The 15,806-nt window shown below is 52.9% G+C and overlaps 1 protein-coding gene across 1 annotated transcript in view; it reads left to right on the top strand.

Annotated features, from left to right (window-relative positions):
- Positions 1 to 9,108: 9,108 nt before the first annotated feature.
- KIAA1755 (KIAA1755 ortholog) overlaps positions 9,109 to 15,806 on the top strand; it is a 30,724-nt gene continuing 24,026 nt past the window's right edge. The window contains exons 1-4 of the mRNA XM_040638673.1: positions 9,109 to 9,244; positions 9,790 to 9,911; positions 10,186 to 10,383; positions 14,342 to 15,683. Coding sequence (XP_040494607.1) covers positions 9,109 to 9,244; positions 9,790 to 9,911; positions 10,186 to 10,383; positions 14,342 to 15,683 — 1,798 coding nt within the window. The remainder of the gene's footprint in view (positions 9,245 to 9,789; positions 9,912 to 10,185; positions 10,384 to 14,341; positions 15,684 to 15,806) is intronic.

Here is a 15,806-nt window from a genome sequence, read left to right as displayed (position 1 = left end):
GTCGGTGCAGCGGGGGCGGCTGGGCGGCAGGGCGGAGGGGAGCGGGCGCCCAGCAGCTCTCGGCGGCGGCGCGGCCCGGGCCGGGAGGGGGGCGCCTGCTTGTCCTCCCGCGCGGCGGGCGGGGCGCGGTCCGGGCGCCGCCACAAAGGGGCAGCCGTCGCGCCGCCCGGTCCCGCGCGGGGAGCAGCGCTCTGACCCGCCCCTGCGGCCGCCCGCGGCCCCCCGCTCGCCTCGCCGTGCCTCCAGTCTCGTCTCGCCGGCTCTGTCGGGCTCTCTCCGTGGGTCCCCGGCCTCCCCTACCCGGGGCAGCCGGCACCGCTCGCTCCAGTGCTAGGAGGGGGCCGCGCAGGACAGACCAACCTGCGGACCGACTGATCCGGCGCCCCAGAGAGGAGCAGCCCATCACCATGGTAACGCCTGCCAAGGCCTGGACCACCTTGCTCTGTCCCCTTTTGGTGGCGGTGTCCAGGGCGGACCCCCACCTTTTATGCTATGACCCTCTGTGTTAACTGCCCCCCAACCAGGATCCGGGGAAGATGGGGGTGGGGGTGCGGGGACCTCCCTCTGGCCATGTCGTCTTTCCTGTCTGGGCTCTGCCTCACTTAGGAGAGGGGGAAGAAGGAGGGTGATACCTCCATACTGTGACTTCCTTGGCCGGCCCCTCCATAAGGTTGAGATGCTGTGGGAAAGGTGTGTGTGTGTGTGTGTGTGTGTGTGTACGTGCCCGCGCCTGCCAGTACCTGGGCACACGGAAAGAAAGAAAAGTCTGTTTTCAGGGAATCACAGCCCAGCTCCGAACAGGTCCGGGAGCCCCAGGGCGCAGGGATTTGGAAAAGTGCTGTGAAGACAGGCCAAGGCTTTAACCCCTTGACAGATGGACCGTGTTGAATTTGGGTGGGTTTTCACTCGGTGCAGAAGAATTCTGTTTAGACGGGTATATACACATGCAGAGCTTATCAGCGCGTGTTCCCCTCGACTCCCACGGCTGAACACACGTGCCCTCTGAAACACACACGGCTTAACCACCTGCCGTCCCTAATGCTAAAATATGGGCAGCCACCGGCATCCACACCACAAACATATTGCAAAACCAGGCTGCTAGGGTCACACACCAGCAGGACCGTGCACGATGCACATCGCTGCCCGAGCTGTTGAACAGAAATCTTCGTCAGCTCACGGTTCCTCACCTCTCACCACAGGCAAGGCGCGGTGCCCGGCGATTTACATGCAGGAGCTCAGGTAACTCACACCAGCCCTAAAAATAGACCTGCTGGTTTCTCCACCCGGCAGATGGGGACCCGAGGCTCTGGGAGCTTCAGTGGCTGCCCAAGGTCACCCAACCAGGAAGTGGGAGATAGGACAGCCGGAGTTCTGAACGCGCATTCAGCGGTCCTAGCCACCCAGAACCACATCTGCACCAAGTGGTGTTTGCTGAACCTTCCCTAGTTTTGGACCTAACTCAGTCATTACTTTTAGAATCCAGAAACTCCTTGCTGAACGCCAGACCCTCAGATCAAGAGTCAGGCCCTGGGTAGCTCCCCCCAAAAGGCTGAGCAACTCTTTCCTGAATAAGAATGATGGACAGACTTTTCTCCCACCTTTGTTACCTGCCCACCTCTCTGGCCTCACCTCGGTACTTCAGCCACTCTGACCTTGGTTCAGAGCCTCTTATCGTTCATGTTCCCTCCTGCCACAGGGCCTTTGCATATGCTGTTCCTGCTGGGGTGGCACCCCTTCACCTGAGGAATTCCTATCCGTCCTGTACATCTCCACCCAAGTATGACATCATCAGGAAAGGCGTTCCCAATTTCCCTGACTCCCACTCCGGCATGCCATGTATCTTTCCTTCATGGCCCCATCACAGCTGTTCTTTTCCTGGGATGATTTGATTAAAGGCTACCCAGGGCTCTGGGGCAGTCCACTGTCAGAACATCTTATGACCAAGGGGCTTTGGGCTTATCCTGTTTCACATTCCCGAACTTTTAGTACTATCATAACAATTTTTGCATATTCACTTTCTGGATAAGGTATTATGAAGAAAGAACAAAATCAAAATTATTATTTGCTTAATATTTTTCTTTTAATCAGCTTACCTTATACACGTAAAGATATATTTAAATAAAACATTTTATATCACGACCATGAAAAATCAGTATCCATTGTCCTAAACACAAAGTAACTGTAAAAATGTGTACAACAAAGGCAAATTTGTGTTAGTAAATTCTGGCTCAATGAGGTTGGCTCTGGATGATTCCATGTGGGAGGACTGCTTTTTTTTTTGTTAAAAGGAGTAATCACTGAATGTCTGAGATGTGTTTTAAGATATCCTGGCCCTGAACTGAGACTTTCTCTTTGGTGTTCTCAGAAGGACTAGATAAGAGTTGGGGTAACTTTCTGTGATTTCACGTAGAGTTCATGTCCTCCCCAACGCATCTTGCGAGTCACCTGACATCCTCTCCCACGCTTTGACAAACGCTGGTTGAATTTAATTCATTCACCATTGCCAAAGTACCCAAGGCACCTTCTGTGTGCCCGGCCCCATGTAAGGACCTGCATGTGAAAGAGTCAGCCCTGGTCCCGGCGCTGGGGGAACCTAGTGCCCACTTTTCGCTGAGATTTCCAGGCTGGGCGATGGGCGATGGGAGTCCCTCTCTTTGCCTGGAAGCATATGTGTGGTGAAAAGGGAAGAGATGCAGGTTGATCGGGGCTCTGAAGGGTGGGAAGGAGCTCGCCCAGTCCAGGGAGGGGCACAATGTGAGCTTAGGCAGCGCTTCTCAAAGTGGGCACCCACCATGGGTCCTGGGTGGGGAGACTTCAGATGAACGTTTTTATTTACAGTTTTTCATCTTAGTGAGTGGTAGGAAGTGATTTAAGCAGCAGGAACACAGGATGATAAATAAAAATCAATGGATTTAAGTTGGAAATGAGTTGACAAAAAGACAAACGTGAAGTGAATAATAATCAATATCAAGTCAAATAAATTAGGATGTATGAACAGCAAGAAAAACTCATGCATGGGGCACATGGGTGATTGGGAAGCCCTGGGCTGGAGTGTCAAGTGTGTCAGAAGAAGCAGGAAAGGTATGCTGGTGTGGACTGGTGGCCACTAGCGGCAGGCTGAGTCGCTAAGGCAGTGGGGAGCCACTCAAGATTGTGAGCAGCGGAAGGTCACAATCACGTCTCTGTGTCAAAAGGCCGTTGTGGCCAGAGGAGAGCCCAGCCTGGGGAAGGGGCAGAAGAGCAGGTAGCGATATGCCATGTTCATACCCCAGCTCTGCCATTTCCTGGTGGTAGAGCCTTGGGCTCCGTGTCTTAAGCTGTAAAATGGGAATAAAAATACCCATCCCATACACTTGTTGGGAAAGATGAAATAAAATAATGTTAATAAAATAATGCAAAGCGCTTAGGATAAAGCCTGATACAGAAGCTTGCTCAGGAAGAAGCTCTAGTTATAATTGCTTTTATCATTATGTGTTTTGGGTGGGTGACGGTGAGCCCCAGGGCAGGGGCAAAAGGGATAGGGAGAGAGAGGAACCAACACAAAAGTAAGCCCTGGACAGGTGAAGTGACTTGCTCAGGGTTGCACAGATGACACATGACAGAGCTGGACTCGAATGTGGGTCTTCTAACACCCACGTGGCTTCTCAGTTCACTGCATCGGGGCTGTTTTTCCAGTTTCTGAAAGGTTCTTATTTTTGTTTAATAAGGAGCCAGTTCTCCCTCCTGCCTCCACCCACACAAAAATAAAAAGGATTGAAAGCAGGAGAAGTTTTAGTTGGAGCAACAACTTCCTGGCAGCCAGGACAACAGAACACTGGTTTTAGAATCTCCAGCCTGGAGAAGTTCAAGAGGAAGGTCCCAGGTAGTTGAGCCTTGCGGCCACAAGCTGATATCCATTGGGCTGTATCTGGCTCACAGATGTGTTTGGTTTGGCTAACCTTTAAAATATTGGGAGGCTTTACTAAAATGTCAGCAGACCCAGCAGTGTGGGCGAAGGCAACCCTCGGCTGGAGCTGATGAGCTGGGGCATGTGTCCCAGGCCTCACTACTCCCTATTGCTTCCCTGATCCCGAGGCCGACTGGTAAGGGCCGCTCACCAAGGGGCTAGAGGGGTTATTTTCTCACACTTGGCCTCCTTCTGTCTTCCATGTCGCTTTTCAGTCCCCTGTGGGCCTTTGTGTCTGTGGCTGGTGGTTTGGATTCTTCTAGGGCTGAGTAGAGGGATGGATGAGACAGATCTTTTAAACTTTCCCATCAATTGAGGATTAACTGATTCCATTTAGAAATGATGTCCCAGATCCAAACCTTCCTGAACCTGATTATACCTTGAATTCTAGAACGGCCCTCCTGGAGGCACCTTTAGAGATAGATAGATTTGTCCCATTTTACAGATGGGGGAATTGAGGCCACGGTCACCCTGGGAGTCAAGGGTGGAATCTCAGCTTCCCTAGGCGTCCCTGCCACGGAGGAGAGCAGGGGAGGACGGCAGCCCCGGGACGTTGCCTACTCAGGTGTTCGAAGCCCTCTCTTCCCAGGCTAGGAGGCACTGGTGCTAAGTGGCGCTCAAAGCTTTGTCTGGTGGGGCAAATGGATGAATCTGGGCCTTTGAGAAGAGTTCAGCACGCATCTCAGAAAGCCCAGCTCGCAACATCTGGTGAGACCATTTGAAAAGGGAACAGGCCTTAAAAACACACACAATCGCACTTTTATTTCCCCCCCTTGATTATAAAAGCTACACAGGCTGGTTACAGAACGGTCGGGAAATCCAGGAAACTATGAAGAAAATGAACACGGTGACTGACGAGGCCCCTGCCCCCCACGGTGCTCGGGGGTGACAGCCGTTAACACTTCATTCCCAGGCCTCTTGGCTTACGCACGTCTTTACGCAGTGGAGATCACGCTGTCTGGGAGTTTTTTCTTTTAGAAACTTCCAGTAGTCAGAAGAGTTGTTCCCTTTGGGGTGAGAGAGTTGCCTGGGGGGGGGCTTTTTAGGGGTGGTGGAAATCTTGTATGTTCATCTGGGTAGTGGTCACGGGGCAGAAGGGTAGAAACGCGCCCCCCCCGGCCCCCATGCCCAGAGGGGACCACTGGGGACAGACCCTTTTCTGTCAGCACCATAGCAGTTTCCTCGTGTCCATCCACAAGGCCCGTGAGCATCTGAGCACCGTCCAGGCGCCAGGCCTGCAGCGGGGTCCATGGGGCCCCTTGGGGGCTCCTTCTCTGCTGCTAGGGAGGGGCTGGAGGGCGGCAGACCGGCTGGGGGTGGTCTCGCCTTCTCCCTTTTCGGCTTTGTGCTGGAACAGTTAAAGGCCCAGCCCGGCTGCGCTGGCTGGGGAGGAATGGAAACACGTCGATTAAGTTTCACGGAAATCATTTTGAGGGGCCCGTGTCTGGCCAGTGGTGTTTGGGTTCCTGAGGGCCCAGGCTGGGCTGCCCGATTGGTTTTGAGTGGAGAGGGGCCAGCTTTCCTTCCTGCAGGCTCCTGGGCTCCTATGCTGTGTGCTTACCCGCTTCCTTGGACAGCTTATGAAGCCCTGGGGTTCAGGCCTGTAGCAGGTAACGCTCTGGCCAAGAGCTTGGAGTCCCATTAACTTGGAACATTCTTGTTTTTTACTGGCTGCCTCTTAAATCGTTCCAGTGTGCAGCCAGCGAGCCCATCTGTGAAAGCCGAAGGCATCCCATCTGTGAGCTTTAGTCTGCGAGAAGTAAACAGCTTGAAACACTGCAGGACAGGCGGCAGGGAAGGCCACCCTGAAGGCTGGTGGCTGCTGCTGGTCCCGAGGGGGGCAAGGCCCTGGCGAGCAGGGGAAGAGGGCGGGCCTTACTGGCCAAGACCGGGTTGGATCGTGGCTCTGTCTCTCTCCTGCTCTCTGCGAACTTGGACGAGGTCAGCTTCAGTTTCTTCATCTGCAGAGCGGGACGGTCCTCCTCTGCCCCAGGACCACCGTGGGGCTAAGCAAGAGAATGTGAGCGAGTACAGGGCCCGGTGCACAGCAGGCGCCTGGAAGCTCTTGTTATTCTTGGGGTGACAGCGGTAGGTTCAGGAAGGGGTCAGGAGGGGGACATGACTTCACACAGTGGTGGGGACTCTAACTTTGTGTGACAGGAGGAGTAAAAACAACAACAAAAAACAATCACAAAAAAGGCAGCAACACCTTTTCCTTTTCTCAGGACCCCTGCACCCATCATCTCCCTGCATCTGCAGAAGAATCCTCTGAGCAAGATAGGATAGGCTCTAGAATCCCCGTTTACAGATGGGGAAACTGAGGCACACGGAGGCAGAGATGGTTGAGGTTGCTGTTGCCCAGAGGTTGGCCTGCAGACCACAGTCGGGACACAGGCTGTCACAGACTGGAGCTAAATAACACAGAGTCATGTAGTGGGAGACTCAGGCCCTTTGAATCTCCCTCTGATATTCTGGGGACCCCCAGAGAAAATCCCCCTCTCACGATAAGATGTCTTTACCACCTTTCTAATGCGTGGCAAGCTTGCTTTGGAAGAAAGAAAGAGAAACTTGACGAGCCTTCAGGAGGTGACCACATGTCCTAGAACTTACTTTAGAAAATGTATTTGCTCTCATTGCTTGCTTTTTCTTAAAAAAAAAAAAAGTTTATTTTTATAGAACCAGAACAGTAAAAATGAATAATAAGGGTGTACTTATTATATAGTTAGATATTGCATTATTTATAGAAATATATACTAATATAAGGTCTATCCTGTAGCTATAATAAGAAATACATATGATAAATATAAATATATTTATATAAAGACAATAATACCAAACCTGCCCAATGCATCATTGAAGTTCCCTTCCCTTTATGCCAGTTGCTGCTGATTTTCCACGTAAAGTGCTGACGTAGTAACCATAGCAATGGCCACAAGCGTAGCAGTGACGGCTGTTCCTGAATGAGCACCTACTAAGTGTTAATTCTGTGCAGAGACCCTCCGTGTCTTACCTCATTTGGTCTTGCTCAACCGTTTAAGGCACGTGCAATGCCAAGCTCCAGCTTTCCCAGTAAGGAAATTGAGGCAGAGAGAGCTAAGCCCTCGCCAGGCCACATAAGCAGAAAGTTGCAAGAGCAGGGATTTGAACTCGGGCAGTCTGGCTGCGTTCTCATAACCAGTATGGTGGCATTGAGTCTCCGTTTAAAATGCAATTATGTGAGTTTTTTAAAAGTGAGTGATTTGAAAAGCAAAACAAAACAAAACAGTGCTAATAGTACAAATGGTACTTGGATATGCAAAAATTCGTGAGGATGCCAGCGAACGATTAAATTTCCAAAACCGAAACGAAACAAACTTAGCCCAGCTCAACGTGCACACAAGGAAAGGCCCAGAGAGGGAAGGCGCCTGCTCAAGGGGGCACAGTGGTGTGGAACCCGGGAAATCGAGTGCCCCCTGACAGGCTGGGTGGAGTGGGGAGGGCTGCTGGCTTATCGACTTCGTGTGTCTGCGTGTTCACAGGTGTCAGCCGGGGTGCTCTAACTCTGTTCCCTCTGTTCCCTCTGCTGTCCTCAGGCTTGCGTGGGTGGGGGTAACTCTCGGGGTTTGGCCTTGCTTTGGAAGGGAAGAGCATTAGAAGAGGTGGCCAGGCCAGATGAGCCGTTCCCTGTTCTGCCAACTTGAAGGCGCCCCTCCCCCCACCCCTGACCTTGCCTGGTGCGCAATTGGAAAGTAGCCCTTCCTGGGCATGCGCACTTTTGACATCAAGAACCCGCGGTACATCATCCCCACTGCGTTTACGCCATGTCAGTGGTGAGACCCTCCTTCCTTCAGAATGGGGGCTGTAGACATACCTTCATTCCTTCTACACATAGTGATGGGGTCCTACCCTGTGCCCAGTGCTGTGTGGGTGCGGGGGCAGAGTGGTGACCCCGACATTGGTCCAATGACCCTGGGCTAGCGCCCCCTGTGTTACAGCCTCCTGGCACTGGACTCCTGCTGGGGTGAAGTGCCATATTCCTCCTCCTCAAAGCCGGTGTTTTATTTCCCTGTCTGAAGGGACCTCATTTGTAAAAATGATTTTCAGTCTCAAATAAGCTCCCTTTATGCTGGATTCTAGTTTATTCTCATCTTGCTTTACATCGCTCAGTGACAGATGGACCCAGAGCTTGCAAGCAGTCTGGGCCAACCAGAATGGCTTCCATTAGGCATTTTAAGAGTTGAAAATCATAACCCATGGGTTCTCTGGTTTTGTCCAAACTGTTTTACAGATGGAAAAACCCAGAGAGGGACGTTTCACTTGTCCTTCCACAGCACTTACTGAGCACCTGTTTTGGCCCAGGCCCCGTGCCAGGAACGGGAGACCCTTGGAGAGGAGGAGCCAATGCCTCCCGCTGTTTCAGGGCTGCTGAAACAAATGGTCCCAGACTTTGTAGCATAACAGCACCCAGTTACTATCTTGTAGTTCTATAGGTTGGAAGTCCAACACAGGCCTCACTGGGCTCAAACCAAGGTGTTGGCCGGCTACACTCCTTTCGGGAAACTCTAGAGGAGAATCTGCTTGCCTTTTCCAGCAGCTCGGAGCAGCCCGCGTTCCTGGGCTCTTCCTCCATTTTCACAGCCAGCAACATGGCATCTCTCGGATCCTTCTTCCAATGTCCCATTTCCCGCCGACTCTCGCCTCTTCCGCATCCTCTCGCACTTTGGAGGCCTCTTGTGATTGCATGGGACCCACTGGATAATCCAGGCTACTCTCCCTGCTCAAGGCGGGCTGATTCGCCAAGCTTATTCCATCTTTGCCTTATGGGGAAACAGACAGATTCTGGAGATTAGGAAACAGGCATCTTTGGGGGCGACTATTCTGCTTACCAGTCCTGTCCTCAGGGAGCCCAGAGTCTTTGAGGGAAACGGCAATCAGGGTGGGAGCCGCTGTGATAGGGGTGCTCTAGAAGCCCAGAGAGGGGATGCCTGGTGCAGGTGGTGTGGGGGAGGGAAGTCAGGGGAAATCCCATGGAACAGATGAGGGCTGGCCTGACTCTTGAAGAATGAGAAGGAGTTAGCCAGGTGGAGAAGGAGTGGAAGTGGAAGGCATCCCAGGGGGAAGGAACAGCACGTGCAGAGGCCTGGAGGTGAGCAAGAGAATGCATGCAGCGCTGTGGCCGAAGCATGAGAGAGGCAGAAGGACTGTGGGTTGAGGCCAATGCCAAGATCACAGGGGACCTGAATGCTTTCCTGAAGGCAGTGCAGATACTTCTGCATTTAAGAAAGATCACCATGGGTCCCTGGTCCAGCATGGTCAGAGGTGAGGCAGCCTAGAGGTTGGATGGCAATAAGGAAGGGATTCAGGGGAAGAGACAGAGGCCTGGGCCAGGGGAGGGACAGGGGAGCAGAGCAGAGCTGGTGGGGGAGCTACCGGAGGGGAGAAGAGTGGTGCACGTGGCTGAGGGTTGTGTGTGAGCAGAGGAGGCAAGAGGAGGGGTGGGAGGATGAGCCGATTTCTGGCCTGCGAGCCTGACTGGACTGTGGGGCCATCACTGAGGTAGGGACATCGGGGAGGGGTGGGTTTAGGGACGTATTGAGTTGGGTTTGACGTGTTGATGAGCTGTGCCTTGTGGACGTCTAGGGGAGGCGTTCAAGGAGCAGCTCATTCTGGGAGTCTGGATCTGTGAGCTCACATGTCAATTATATTAATTTATATCAATCAGTTATTGCTGTGTAACAAACCAACCGAAACTTGGTGTTAAATAAAACAGCAATTACTTATTATCGCTCACGCACCTGTATGTCGATGCGTGTGGACATTGCCTGCAGGTCGGGCTTCACTGATGCCTCAGCTTCACGCTGCAGGTCTGCAGGTCTGTCAGATGGTGGGATTTGGGGATGCTGACCTCCCTGTTCCCTCTGGCCCTGACCTGAATGCCCCCTCATTCCTCCAGGAGGGGGATGACATTGAGCAAAAACTGCAGGAGGTGAGGGAATGAGGATGTCTTGAAGAAGAGTGTTCTAGACAGAAGGAGCTGCCAGTGCAAAGGCCCTGAGGTGGGATGGTGCCCAGTGTGTTTGAGGAACAGGAAAGAAGGCCAATATGGCTGGAGGAGATAAACAGGGGTAGGGGTAGCAGAGGAAGTCAGCAAGTTAGCAGTGGCCTTAGTCATATGGGGCCTGGAAGGTCATGGAAAGTGGCCACTACATTTATTATTACTGCTATGATCACTTTTCATACTCTCCTCTTATCCCCCACAGGACCCCCCATCCCTGGATGCAGCCATCCAGCACGCCCTGGCAGGCCTCTATCCCCCTTTTGAAGCCACGGCGCCCACCATCCTGGGGCAGGTGTTCCGTCTGCTGGATTCTGACTTTCAGGGGGATGGGCTGAGATTCCTCCTGGATTTCCTTATTCCTGCCAAGCGCCTGTGTGAGCAAGTGCGTGAAGCAGCCTGTGTAAGTTGGAAGGGACAGCGGGGCTGGGGGACAAGCTCTCCGGGATCCAGGGGGCTGGAGGTGAGCAGAGAAGGAAGTGGGCTGGTGCGCATCTTGTCTCAGAGCAAGAACTAAGTATGTGGGATGGTTCTCCAGGTACCATTGCTTGCCCAAAGGGAGATGTCAGCCCCCTAGGGGAGCAGGAAGCTCTCTTGGCCCTTTGCTCTCTGATATCTAGGAGTCAATCACGTTTATCTGTTCACCAGCAGGAAAGTAAATCCTGGATAAAAGGCGCCCTTGTGGGATGCCCCTGGGAGCCTGCCCCGGGGCTGGTATTGTGGGCATCACCAGGCTGCCTTGGCTGAAGTGGGTCCTCTTTGGGGAAATAGCGGAGAATATTCCAGATCTTTCCTGGAGCCCTTGAGGACTCAGGACTCACTTTTGTCCCAGGAGACCTCTATGAACCCAGATTTCAGGGAGGCCTCTTTAAGGCAAAGTGGAACGAAAGGGTTTTAGGTCGGTCTCCTTGGCTGCAAATGACAGATCTTTACTCAAGGTGATCTGGCCTCAGTCCTGAGTTGATACACCAATCAAACCCCTAGGGGTTTCTGTCTCTCGTCTCTGCTTCTCCTTGCTTGCCAACATCCTTCTTACAGTTAGATGTCCCCACAAGACTGGGATCAATTCCCGTCCTGGAGAGGAGAAAGAACTCTTCCCCATCAACTGCAGATTAAAAAGTTGCCAGGAAAGGTCCTGATTGGCCAGGTTTGGACTCGATGTCCATCTCTGGACCAATCACTGCAGCCAGAGAAACGGGATAGCGGGGCTGGCCAGGCTTGCATCATACGCCTACATCTCTGGTCAGAGGTGGTGACTGTTCCGAGGGTGGGGACAGGCCTTTGGAGACCAAACCCTCAGACGCCCATTGCAGGAACTTGCCCACACCCTTCCCGCGGTTGCCAACTGCCCCCGCTCTGCTGTTAACGCCCATCCCCCCCGCGGCCCCAGGCTCAGGCATCACTGAGAGCTTCGTAGGTCCCGCTGGCTTATGTACATCAGGGACGCGATGCACCGGGAACAAAAAATAAGAGTGGGGACTGTGCACATCATTTCAGTGGTAGCAAAAAATTGAATAATGGCAGCTAAAAGCTCAGGTCTCAGAGCTAGAACTAGAGATGGTTGGAACTGGAAGGAGACTGAGATGCTTCGTTTCACGTGCTCGGTGTGGCTCCTGGCTCGCAGGAACAGCGGCACACATAGTCATTGTTATTGCAGGAGAAGGAAGATGCTCGCCCAGCACCTGCTGCCAACTCCCACTTCTCCACCCTGACACTACTTCATGCAAATCCTGCCCTTCCCGACTCTTCCCCACGACAAGCTCTACAACTCCCCGCTTCCCTCTTTTGGCCGTTAAAACTGCATTTGCACGGTCTCCTTCCCCATTTCTTCCAGGAACAAGGGTCACAACCTTTTAAGTTCTCTATTTTTAATTATAGGTGATTTTAATTGTAATTATAGGTGAATTCATACCACCTCCGAGCGGGGGGTGGCAGGAGTGAGGTGCCCCAGGTTCAAAGCCAGTGTCCATCACTATGGGGCTGGGGGATCGCCCTCTGAGCTTCTGTTTCCTTAATGGGAAAGTGAGAACGTTGATAACACGGTACCTACCTCCCAGAAATGATACACACAGCCTGGCACAGAGCCTGGCATGCAGTAAGTGCCTAGTAGCCGTTGGCTGTTGCTATTCCTTCTTTCTCCCCTGGAAATAACAATGTGCCGGCCTCAAAGCCGGCCCTGACAATGGCCAGCACCCGAGGCAGCCAGCGCCCTCCGATGAAGTCCAGTGGGGGTCCATTGTGAAGGCGTAGGCACAAGTCCCGTTTATGATGCTTTCAGTTGTGTGACCAGGAGCAGCTCTTTCACCCCTCCGAGCCTTAGTTGTCCTCATCTGTAAAGTGGGGACCATGATGCCTAACCTCTCTGCCCCACCAAGTGATGGTGAGGTTCAAATAAGTTGATCATAACTGTCATGTCTATGGTGCGTTGCAGTTTGCACAATAACTGCTGGATTGTTCTGCCCCGTTCAATGAGAAAGTGAGGGAAAGCACGTTGTCAACAGCAGAGCACTCCGTCAAAGTCAGACTTGAGGGGTTTACGGATATGAAGGCTCCCAGTGAAATCTACAGCGTCACGGACGGGAGCTGGTTTACCCACTCGGGGCATAAGGGGGGGTCAGTTTTTATTCTGGCCCCAATTTTTTTTTTAAAGATTTTATTTATTTATCCGACAGAGACAGAGACAGCCAGTGAGAGAGGGAACACAAGCAGGGGGAGTGGGAGAGGAAGAAGCAGGCTCATAGCGGAGGAGCCTGATGTGGGGCTCGATCCCAGAACGCCGGGATCACGCCCTGAGCCGAAGGCAGACGCTTAACCGCTGTGCCACCCAGGCGCCCCCCCCCCTTTTTTTTTAAAAGATTTTATATTCTGGCCCCAATTAATCAACCCAGGAAGGACCTGCTTCTTTAGTGGGAACTTTCGTGTCATTCTCTGGAGCCCTCCCAGACACATGCCCGAATTAGCTAAGATTATCCAGGTTTTGCTCCATCCACAGGACTCTTTTTCGAAAGCCAGGGAGAGAGAGAGAGAGACCTGTTTGTCAGTCTGGGGGGGCTGTTCCTTCTATTGTTGCCACATGGTGTTGCTGTGGGACGTGGGTCCCACACAGCCCAGTGGAGCGGCTCCAGCAAGAGAGGTCAGTGTCCAGGACACCTGGGTGGCTCAGTCGCTGAAGTGTCTGCCTCCAGCTCAGGTCATGATCCTGGGGTCGCGGGATCAAGCCCCGCATCGGGCTCTTTGCTCAGCAGGGAGTCTACTTCTCTCTGCCCCTCCCCCTGCTTGTACTCTCACTCTCTCTCTCTGGAAATAAGTAGGTAGAATCTTTGGGGAAAAAAAAAAGAGAGAGAGAGAGAGAGATCAGTGTCCAAGCCGCTCCAGGACCCCCTGCTGTGTCCACCTGTACAGAGAATTGCTGGCACCTCCTATTTAAAAAAATAATAATAATTTTTGCCTCATCTGCTATGTCCTTACTCAGTAAAGGAAAATAAATAAATAAGTAAATCATAAACAAATAAATAATAAACATTCAAGCCCAGAATAGTGGAATGGTTTTTTTTTTTTCCAAGATCATCCAGCAAGGTAGTGGCGGGGTCAGATTTCCTGGCTTTTCACTCAGTATTGTTTCTACTTCACCCACTCTGTAATCTCTCTGCTTCAAAATTAGAGAATGGTGTAAATGCAGTAATTGCCTTGCTTATGTTTTAATGGAAAATTCCCACAATTTTTCAAAGGGTAAATGTCAAAGGGAGAGGAAATTAATATTTATTGAACACGCACTTAGAGTATGCCAGCCATTGCGTTGTGGGTTTTTTTTTTTTACATGTATATAAAATGTCACTTAATCCTCATACCAACCCAATTGTATGATACATATGATTATTCCTATTTGCAGATGGGAAAATTGCAGATAGGGCTTGAAGCAATTGGCACAAATCAGCGATTCAGACCTTGGAACCCATGTCTCTTCCTGGCTCTAAAATGATGGGCTCAGACTCGATCTGGGTTGAGAGAAGTTTTGGGTGGACGGGGAGAAGGGACCGTGACCCAAGCAAGACGATCCTCGTGGGAAAGGCACCCACTCAGTAGCGCCTGCCACTCAGAGCTTTTTTGGGCAAGTAGGCTAGCAAACATTTGTAAGGTCAAGGTCAGGACTAGGGTGAGGCAGGAGAGGAATTTGCTCTAGGGGTGGTGTGACTTGCAGACCCTGAGATGGGGCCCCTTTTGCTGCATCCTGAGGCACCTCTCTTGCCTCCCCTCCCCCCTCCCCGACCTGCTCCAGATTCCATCTGGGAGAGGGAAGTAAGCAGACCCTCGGGTAGGGCCTTTCAGGGCGGGATTCTCTGACGTCACCCTTCTGTCCGCAGGCCCCGTACTCACACTGCCTTTTCCTGCACGAGGGCTGGCCTCTGTGCCTGCGGGGTGAGGTCGTGGTGCACCTGGCCCCCCTCAGCCCCCTCTCACTGCGCCAAGGGGACTTCTACCTGCAGGTCGAGCCCCAGGAGGAGCAGTCTGTCTGCATCACGATCAAGTGCCTCTCCTTGGACCTCCGCACGGTGGACACAAAGCCTGTCCCCGTGTCGTCCTACCCTATACTTTTCACCCCAACGTGGCTGGAGGCCATCAATAGCGACTTTGAGGGAAGCCCTTTACACGACTGCCTGGTCGCTTCGGAAGATGGAATTGCCTCTGTGCCCTGGACAAAGATCACCAGCCCGGAGTTTGTGGATGACAGACCCCAAGCTGTGAATGAAGCCTCCCTGCCCTGGGGGTCCCTTCAGTTAGAGGCCCTCGATTTGAGTCGCCCTCCGGAGCCGCACCAGCCCAGGTCCCCAGGCAGCCAGGTGCTGCTTGCCCGGAGCTTGGCCAAGGGCAAGGGCAGGACATACGGGAACAAGTACCCAGGACTCATCAAGGTGGAGCCAGCCAGGTCTGCGGGGGTGGCCTTTGGGATGGACCATGTGGCCAGCCAGGATTTGGAGGGAGACTATGTGGCCCTCCTGGAGAGCAGAGGAAGATCTCCCATTAGGGAAGTGGAGATATCCAGTGGCTGTCCTTTGGGGACACTGGAGGAACTATCCAGAACTAAGGAAGTCCCTTTCTCTCAAACGCCACCTCTCTCAGGGACCAGTGGGGGACCTTCCTTGAAAAAACGGGCTTGTGAGAAGCCAGCAAGCTCAGAAGAGGAGCCCTGCATTTTGGGCTTGAGGAGAATGGTCAACCATAAAGTTGACTCACCCACCCACGACTCCGAACACCAGCCCCAGGAGCCCTACCTCACCGTCCTTGAGAAGCCACTGCCCTGTGCCTCTGGCCTCGTGGCAGGTGGTTCAGAGAAGCCAGCTTCCTCCAAGATGCAGGGACTTCTGGGAAACCCAGAAAATACGGTGCAGCCCAGGCCTGAACCAAAGCAAGCATCCTCCCTGCACCTGTGCCCAGCTTCCCCTCCTGAAGCTCCGGCCCCTGAAACCAAGATGGAAGAGAGACCCAAACTGGGACATGGGAAACCTCCCAAACCTGGGACTGGCCCCAGTCAGAACACCTCCTCTTCCAGATCCCCCACTCCTGGGCTCAGATTCTCCTTCTTGAAAGGGCAAAGGCAAGCCCTGGGGCCTCCAGAGAAAGCCTCATTCCAGCACGACGGGCCCTGGAAAGTCTTGTGTTCACTCTATTCTCCTAAACCCCGCCGAGCCAAGTGCTTGGGGAAAGGTAAGGCGTGCACTTGCTCAGCTGGACAGGGGACTATTCTCTGGACATGACCAGGTGACAAGGAGGCACAGGTTGCCAGGGACAGACACCCCCCCCCCCCCGAACCCGGCCCCCCCCCCGGGC

Source organism: Ursus maritimus, unplaced genomic scaffold, assembly GCF_017311325.1.
Source record: "Ursus maritimus isolate PB19 unplaced genomic scaffold, ASM1731132v1 scaffold_22, whole genome shotgun sequence".
In the NCBI taxonomy this organism is placed as follows: Eukaryota; Metazoa; Chordata; class Mammalia; order Carnivora; family Ursidae; genus Ursus; species Ursus maritimus.
Note: the sequence above shows the minus strand (reverse complement) of the source record. Positions and strands in the feature narration are given on the sequence as shown.